Source organism: Habropoda laboriosa, unplaced genomic scaffold (genome assembly GCF_001263275.1).
Source record: "Habropoda laboriosa isolate 0110345459 unplaced genomic scaffold, ASM126327v1 scaffold200, whole genome shotgun sequence".
NCBI lineage: Eukaryota > Metazoa > Arthropoda > Insecta > Hymenoptera > Apidae > Habropoda > Habropoda laboriosa.
The window spans coordinates 160,849-170,356 of NW_017100306.1; the positions used below are offsets into that span (position 1 = coordinate 160,849).

At 34.4% G+C, this 9,508-nt stretch overlaps 2 protein-coding genes across 2 annotated transcripts; both read right to left on the reverse strand.

The window, feature by feature from the left end:
* Nucleotides 1-2,507: 2,507 nt before the first annotated feature.
* On the reverse strand, nt 2,508-3,250 carry LOC108574007 (putative lipoyltransferase 2, mitochondrial). The gene has a single exon (XM_017936505.1). It carries the CDS (start codon nt 3,222-3,224, stop codon nt 2,508-2,510), a length of 717 nt encoding a protein of 238 aa, XP_017791994.1. The 5' UTR covers nt 3,225-3,250.
* On the reverse strand, nt 3,224-4,354 carry LOC108574013 (Werner Syndrome-like exonuclease). The gene is made up of 5 exons (XM_017936510.1): nt 4,281-4,354; nt 3,965-4,189; nt 3,737-3,881; nt 3,488-3,589; nt 3,224-3,385 (listed from the first exon to the last, which is right to left on the reverse strand). Exons 1-5 carry the CDS (start codon nt 4,298-4,300, stop codon nt 3,302-3,304), a joined length of 576 nt encoding a protein of 191 aa, XP_017791999.1. The 5' UTR covers nt 4,301-4,354; the 3' UTR covers nt 3,224-3,301.
* Nucleotides 4,355-9,508: the final 5,154 nt, after the last annotated feature.

Sequence of the window (9,508 nt, forward strand, 5' to 3'; positions counted from 1 at the left end):
ATTTCCAAAATAAATTATAAAATCAAATAAATATTGAATTAAATTGACTAAAATAACAGAAAGTTAAAAAAAGATTTAAACAAAACAAGAATGTAACTTTTCAGTATGTAATATATGCTTAGAAAGATTGAAAATACTGAGACAAATTCTTTTCCACTGTATTATAAGCTATTAAAATCATATAAAATTAAATAGTTTTTAGTGTGCAGTTTTAATTGTGCATTAAGTTCATGTAATTTATGTGTAAATTGAATGATTAAATATGTATAAACAATTTAATTTCTTAAATCTGTATAAAATTACATGATATAAAAATTATGGAAATATTTATTGTATTATTTAAACAAGTACAATATTATATTTATTATAAGCACTCCAAATTATACTTTATTTTAGTTGAATTAAAGTAAATGTACAAAATAATATACTGAATTATAATATACGTATCTAAATATTCGCGTTTTGACATTTTTAAATACTAATTCAATTTCCAATGAAATAAATATAAATGCCTTAATTTATGGTCGAGTAAAGTGTCATTCGAACTGGGCTTTGGAGCATACGATAGAACTATAAAAAGCATTTAGCCTCGTTTTTCAATGGAATTATTAAGTTCGTAGTAATTATTGGAATTATTAAATTCGTATATTAACATGAAAGTTATCGGTATAAGCATCGGTAATCGGTATTGCAATTATCGATGACTACACTCCATTCAACGAGTCGAGTTACCAGCTGTAAACAAAACATTCACGTGCTTTAACACGTGAGAGAGGTAGCGAATACGGCTATTGGTTGACGCCAATTATTGAACACTAATCTAACTTTGTCGAACTTGATGTTAAGGATGAATTTGTATTATTCCGTAAAACGCGTCAAGTTATAGTCTGCATGTTGCTCGTTCCTTGTTTTTTTATATTTTTTATTTGTATTCATATTTGTTGTGTTACATTTGTTTCGTTGTTTTATATTTACATTTAGATTTATAATATAAGCCTAATATTTATATAAACATATACTCTACAAATTCTGCTTTTGAAGGCGAAAATAATCAAATATCGCCTGTTATAAAACGCACCAAACGGTCCTATCTGAGTGCAAATCAAAAGGAAATTATTTTAAATATTTATAAGACAAAACTAAGAACTAATCCTGAAATGCTTAACAAAGATGTAGTAAAAGCAGCTGCACGTATTGCAGGAGTTTCTAGAAGGTAAAAATAGCATATTATGCAAAAAAAGCATGACTTAATTTTATATTTTTAGATCAGTCTATAGGATATGTAAAGAAAATGTAATAAGTAGAGGACTATCGTCTCCAAAGGGAACCAGGTCCCGTCAGAAAATTTTTAACAAAATAGACGACTTTGACAAAAATGCGATAATACTAATAGTTCATCAATTTTTCTATCGCAATGAACTTCCTACGATGCTACTTTGCCTAATTTTAAAATAACTTATACAAAATATTAAAAAATATGAATTTTAAATATAAACGAAAAGGACGTAATAACTTCTTAACTTTTTAACTACGGTGGAACTAGCCGGGGAGCTGTATCGCCTGTACGGACTGCTCTGCCGCGGAGTGCATGTAAACGAAATTAGTACCGCGATCGGTATTTCGATGCCTTCAATTATAAATTTATGCATTTTTGCGATGTCTTTTAGTACGAGATTACAGTGGAGCGTCAAGGGAAGCGTAGAATAGAGAGGGGAGCTGCGAGACTAGCAGAGCGGTGCGGTTAGGGTTGCCATCCGTCCGGGTTTCCCCGGGCTGGTCCTAGTTTTTAAGGCGCCTGGGGGGATTTTCTGTTCGTTTGCTGTACAAACCGTTAGCCCCCCACCAATCATCCGTGTTATCATGTTATCTGTGCGTTGCGTGCGGTGATCTTGCATGCGTCAGACGCGATTCTACTATACATATATGCTGCTAATCATGCGTCCTTGTTTTTGGTAGTGACGACATTCTTGTCCCCTGACCTGCCTTATACCAGCCGGTATGTAGAGGTTTGTCAAGCCTCAGGAATACTTTAACCGATTTTTTAATTGCTTATAACTAAAAAATGAAGTCTTAAATGCAGTTTCGTTATTCTTGACTTTCATCTTATTTTGTCTTGTATTGTAGAATCACCTTTTAAAATTTCTCCCACCAGTTGCTGAACACCCTGTATAAGAAAATATTTTTTCCATTATGATGAATAATATTATATTATGATAAAATTAAAATTACATGGTATCCAAATAGTAAAGTTACTTACTGTATTTACCTTACAGTTTATAACAATAAAAAAGATTTTATCCGTCTTACAATATATAATGCTAAAAATAAAAGAATGGAAAATAAAGATAAGGTTTATTCTTTTTTAAATTTATTTTATCAAATAGTTTCTTATCTCAATGTTGAATTTCACATGCTAATGAATAGTTTCAACAAATAATAGATATTACATATACATTAATTCATTGAAATTATTGCAGTATATAATTAATGTACTTGAGGTATGTACTTTATGCATCAGTATCTCTACTGTTGACAAACTTAAGTAGCTGTGAAGACTCTTCTACTGGGTATTCAATTAATGAACATTTAAACTGATCTTTGAAAGTATTCTGAAATAATGGTAATACATCTTGAATAGTGACATTTGTATTAAGTTCTTGGCTAATGCTTGTTACACCCTTTCCTTTGATTCCACAAGGCACAATATGATTAAACCAACTTAAATCTGTATTACAATTTAGAGCTAAACCATGTGTTGTTATATAACGAGATCCATGAATTCCAATTGCACAAATTTTTTTATCATTTACCCATACACCCGTATTTGGAGATGTTTCACCTTTAATACCGAATTCTGCACACAAACGTATAATCATATTTTCTATCTGGCAAACGTACCATTTAATGCTATTTTTAAATTGTTTTAAATTTAATATAGGATAGGCCACCAGTTGACCAGGTCCATGAAAAGTTATAAGACCACCTCGATTTGTTCTATAAAATTCTGCACCTAAATTTGTTAATCTTTGTTCATCTTCTGCTGTATACTCTTTATCTCTAATTCCAACTGTAAATACTGGATTATGTTCAACTAATATTAATGTATTACAATTATCTTTCTTTAATTGTTGATGATGCTGATTGGATAATATTGTTTGTAATTTGAGTCCTGATTTATAATTTAATCTGCCTGCCCATAGAACTTTAACCGTTTTCATAGGCATAATGGACCAAAAGTATTTGTTTTGCAATTGTGAACCTTCAGAATTTGATTTAGTATACTTCTGTACATTTATATAACTTAAATACTATCACATGTCACTTCATTCTTAGTATTCCTTATATCTGCTTCTTCTTGTATATTTGTATGTAGAAGCCAGGAAACCTGCAAGAAAATAAAAGTATTTATTATTAAAATCGAAAACACTATTTAAATACTAATAGTAATATATATTTTTTAGAAACAACGTTTTAGTGAGAGACATACATATGCATCTGTTGCAGCATACATTTTTTGTTCTTCACTTAAAGGATATACATGCCATTGACTCATTCTCACTTTTGAATTCTTATCAAGTTTTTTTTTTAACTAAAATGATAATGTAGAAATTGCGTCATTATTGTATAGTAGATAATATCAACATTATTTTATTATTAGACTATACAATATTAGTTTTACTTTAAATCAGTTGTTTAAATTTTAAATAATGTTCTACAGCAAACTAACTAAACTAACCAAATATGCTGTTAATTTTGCTAAGCTCCAACGGCAAGATCTATTTAATACTCGATTGGCAAATGTACCACTATCTATACAATTATTTTGAACAACTTCAGAGGCAGGAAATTCATTAAAATCTCTGCCCAACTTCCAAATGTCGCTATAAACAAAAACAGTTCATGAAAACTGTGTTATATACAATCTATTACATTGTGTATTAACATTATGTATTAACAAACTTACTTCTTTATATTGACACCAACTAATCTTACTTTTGGGTGACTTAAAAGAATTACAAATGCTGCAGGTAATTTCTTTAATGAATATATATGTAATAGATGACAGGCACTATTATTGAAACAAATTTGTGCTAATGCAACTTTTCCACTTCCTGTTTGAAAACTGAAAGGCCACTCTAAATCAAATCCTAATGGTACTATTTCACGACCACAACTTTCTACTTCTCTTCTACAAAGATTATTGAAAAGTTCAATACATATCAATATTTTATATATGTCATTTCACATTTTTTACTAATGCTTATTAATTTAAATCTTACATAATGTCATCACAAGTCATAGCACAGGCGCTAAAGCCATTAACACAGTTAATGTATCCATTGAAACTAATTGATGGTAAAAGTGATGTATCAAATTCGTCCTTAGTAGAAATTCCCTTTTTTAATTCTTTCTATTAAGAAAAATAATAAAAATAAATAATAACATAGGAGCCAAGGCAAAATATGAGGGACCAAACGAGAATCGGGACTCTATGCCCGTAGTCAAGGCGCTCTCTTGATCTTCTTGTTGTTATTTGTTCCTTTTGATGGGCATAGAGGCTTCGATCCCACAAGAATAAGAAAATATTTAAATTTCAATAAATTATTCAAAGTTTTTTTTTTAATTGCCGTTTAAGGTCACATGCACCTTCTAAGATTATTAGTGACTGCGGCGAGAATAATCAGTGGTAGTGTTAATAAATTAATGCGTATCTTCTCCAAAGTACTGATATACATGTTTTATACATTTCGTTTATTTTATATGGATAATGTGTGAAAAATACTAAAAAAAAGAAGTATGTACACCCGTCCCTCGATTTACGCGGAAAATATCTCTCCGTTTGCGCGGTATCAATTTACGCGATCTCAGAAAATATGTTTTTCTAAAATCTTTATTGAATGTACTACATATCAGTGAGACGCAATTTCTTACTTGACTGTACCAATAATATCATTTTGACGTAACGCATAACGGATCAAAACGTTCAACGAGCCTTAAAATTTACACAAGATTTAAAAAAATATTGCAGTGAATATCAGGAAATTTATGAAAAATTAGCACAAGATAAGATTGAAAAAAAATCATCCAAAAACATAAACATTACTGATGAAAATGAAGTAGAACTTCCAAATATTTCAAGCGATGAACATAATGACTTTGAACCAATTAAAAAGAAAAAATGATTGTTTTGAATTATAATACAGATAGTAACACTGAATAAAATTTATTTTGGTTTACTGAATTATCATTTTTTTTTTTTAATTTATGTGAAATAAATATTTTTATAACTTATGTCGGCTTTTCTTTCTAGTATTTTTTTTCTGCTGACAGACTCTATTTACGCGATTTTATTCTGCATAAAAACAAAAACGCATGGAACGAATACTCCGCATAAATCGAGGGACAGATGTACTTTCAATTTATATCTTTCTAAAACGAAAGCAAATAATATAATAAAATAATTATGAAATGTTGAAACTAAGGTACATAGAAACTTCATATTTGATTATAAATATGTTACTTCTTCTATAGTCTGTCCAACAAGTCTAGTTAGTAGAGGTGACCAAAAAACATTCGCGTGCTAAGCACGTAATAGATAAAAAGGACTCCAGTTATTGGCTGGTGAACAATAGTTCAAGAGCGGATTTATATTGGTCATTGTTAGAGCTTACTTCGACCTCTCGGGTTTAGTGTTATAGTATCAGAATATTGTGAATGTGCTCTTGTCCCAATCACGTGTGTTTCTTTACCTCTACTGACTCGACTCGTTGGACGAACTAGTGCTGCTACTACTAGAGAGCAGTGTACCAAGCGTTTGTATACCCGATGCCTTGGACACGGTTCTAGAGTCCAATGAACTGTTCCTCCACTTAATTTTTCGTCAGACCCCTCACCGTGCCAGCAGACTAATGGGACATGTGAGGTCCGGATGGGGTTTCAATGCTTCGATCAGAGTCTGTTCATTTGCTCCCTCATTTCCGGTTATCTCAGAATTACCTGGAACCCACACCAATTTCACGGGGTTGTTGAATGACAACCGCTTAAGGATTAAAAAGCAGTCTCGCACTAGCTTTGATCCCGCACTCAACTTTATGGAGGGCTCCAAGCGCAGCTCGATTGTCGCTGTAAATGTAAATGCGCTTTCCGTCGTTGTCCAGATTTAGTTTGGCACAGGTCCAGATTGGAAACAGCTTTGTGTGATATGACCTGATGTAGTGATATTTCGATTTCCGGACGCCCGTGGGAGAGAGGTGGTGTCGAGGAGGGGTTTTAGTGGGTAAACCGGTATAGAACCGAGAGTCCCACACTACCCGAAGCTAGCTGGAAGTGCGTAAAGCATTTGCGAACCACCTCCGCCTGGAATACCAATACGTAGTGGCCTAAAACGGGGACTAATCTCACTCTTGGGCTCTCCCTGCATATCCTGTCTCCAGTTCCAGAGTTGGTCTTGAAGCCATAATTTTTCCTGCATCTTCTCTTCAAGTCTTTCTGTTAGGGAAGAGGAGCTCAAAGTTATATCAGAAAAGGTATATTTGGTCGTACCTGTCACTCCTGCAGGTTGGGGCCTTATGAAGGACTACTGATTTCCGCAAGATTGCAGAGTAAGCACTGTTACTCTCGTAACCATTTTCCTGTGAAATTCAGTCGCATGGTTGCCTTCCACGTTCTAGAAAGCACTTGTCATTCCCAACAGCGTTAGTTGATTTACTCTGTCTAGCGTCTTCCTGTTAGTGACCTTCCTCGTGCAGATCCATCACACCATCGAGTCATATATTATTTGGGCTTCAAAGGTTGGCTGTCTATATTCATCTTACCGTTCTTGGTTTCAAACTCAACGTTGTACCGGACATCCTTCGGTAGGCCCAGCAATAATTGCTTTCTGAACCTGTCTAGCGATGTGGCTTTTCTAAGAGAGTTATCTATCTAGGATCACTCCTAGATGTCTCATTTCTTCCGACGTACGGTGTTAAACTCCGAAGATTGAGGGGGCTTTAAATTTAAAGCACTGTTTTCTCAGATTTATGTTAAGGGCTTGGGAGTGGCACTAATCCTGCTTACATTCTGCTCGCCAGGTCTAAAGTACGATATAACCTTTGTTGACAAGCCTGCGTAGGAGCCCGTTCACCACAAGAGTCCAGAGTAGAGACGAGAAAACCCTTCCTTGAGAGCAACCTCTTGCTGCCTGGGTTCTGACCACAGTCTTAGTAAGACTATTGCCATTTTCATAATTGATTATATCAAGATGAGTAGCGAGAGAGAAAATGACCGAGATGAAAAAGGACACTATTCGATGTGTTACGAATGCAGCCTAGCCGAAACGGCGGCGCCTAGTATTTAGTCTATCACGCATCCCTGAACAGCGAAAGGGATAGGGCGCGATGCGAGCGCATTCCGGAATCTAGCCTATCTCACCACCAAAAATTACAATTTTTTTGAGTATGTAAGGAGCAGAATTTTAATGCTCTGGAATTCAGTCTATGATTAGGTTGTTATACTCTGTCAGTCAGAACGTTGCATTATATTTCATACCCTGTGTAAGTGTCAACTAGACAATTTTGTCTAGAACTCCCTCCGTACTCGCCGAATAAAGTCGAGAAGGGATATTCTTGCTGAATTAAGAATTGACCAATTTCATTATATATCATTGTAACTTGTAGAGTTATTTATATTAGAATATAGCATTGTTAAGTTATATTCGCTTATTTCAATCCAACCCATCCTGAGTAATATTAGTAACAGAATAAAGAAAACCCACTACCATATATTTTTACCGCTCGAGATGTAACCATAATTACAATCTGCGAGGTTTAACCTCACACCTTTAACCTAGTGGCTCCCGATATTACCCATACACCGGTTCTCGTTCACGTTTCCATAGTGGCTCCCGGTGTTAGCCATACGTCGGTTCGTTCACGAAAAACCTAATTTTCGGCTCCCCGTATTAGTCATACACCGGTTCGTCCGACGTTTTCTATTGTAGGAACCCAACGGGAATCGAACCCCGCGACAACCTCCGGCTAGCAAAGTCGAGACTTTGCGCACTACGCCAATAATGCCCTCTTTATTTTTCCTCGTCGGTCCCCTATTTTGGATATGGAGGTCTCGATCCTACACTATCTATAATCCTGCTTCAACCATAAAACCAGGCGATACACGCGCCACTAAAAAAATCCGGGTCCTCGCATCGCGTAACAGTGGTTACACAGGACATTCGTAAAAGGATATTAAGTATCCGGCGAAATCGAAACCATGTAATAATTTTGCGGCGGTATGCAAGTTGCAAATGGAGACGAACAACGGTAACAGAAGAGAACCACCACGTGGCAGAATGAGAATTAGAGAAGTGGACGAGGAGACTGGTACAGAAGAATCAAGACACACATTTGGATTGCGAACGGATTGCAGAATTAACGTTGTGAATTAACATTGTAACATTACCGATGAGGAAACGTGGAAGTGGTACAAAGCTAGAAGGTTCGTTTGCGAAACAAGGAGATACGTAGATATGAATATACAGTCGCTCACAAAAGTACATTCGCATCCCAAACTGTTAACAAATGAAATACACACATTGGTTTCACATATTAAAAATAATACTGCAACTAAAGTAAGATGCGAATGTTAAAGAAATTCTAAGTTTTGTGCAGACATGCTCATGGTACTGACGACGATTCGTGCCAGAATTCGCCTCCATCACAGAACCATTAACCCCTTAACCTATAACGAGTCACACTCGTGGCAGGGATTTTACTCAAGATATGACAAAAGTAGTAATAATAAAAAAAATTAATTGTAGTCCTAACTTTTATTTGAATTTATAACACTGAGAATTACTAAATGTAATTAATCTATAACAGACTTTTTTTACTTGATACAGTACTAAAACACTAAATGACTGACGCTTAGATGCATAGTCAGAAAAAGATCATAGGTTAAGAAGGGTTAAGAAAAATGACAAAGGGATGAAGAGCAGGAACGGGCATATTTAATCAACTCAAGAAGATTTTAACTGAGGCACCGTTATTGCATACAACCCACTAATGGGATAAGACCATACATCTTGCAAACGGACACAAGCAGTTATGCGCTAGGAACTGTCCTGTTGCAGAGGGAGAAACGAGAAGAACGCCCGGTGAAATACGCAAGCTGATTCTTGACTGCAATTGACTGTAACAATTAATTTTATGAAGAAAAAATTTATTAAATAATTGATTGTCTACTATTTGAAAGTTGTACTATTTAATAATAACTATTAAAAATTTCCTTCATCAATAACTATTATGAGTGATCGAAATAAATTTCTCTCATCGATAACTGTTATAAGCGATCGAAATAAATTTCTCTCATTGATAACTGTTATGAGTGATCGAAATGAATTTCTCTCAACGATAACATTTACCAACAAGAAAAAAAAATTTCGGTCACTTATAATCCTTATTTGTAACCAGTACGATTTTAGTCGATGAAATACTTGTCATCCCATGACTTTTTTTTCTTTTTGGTTATG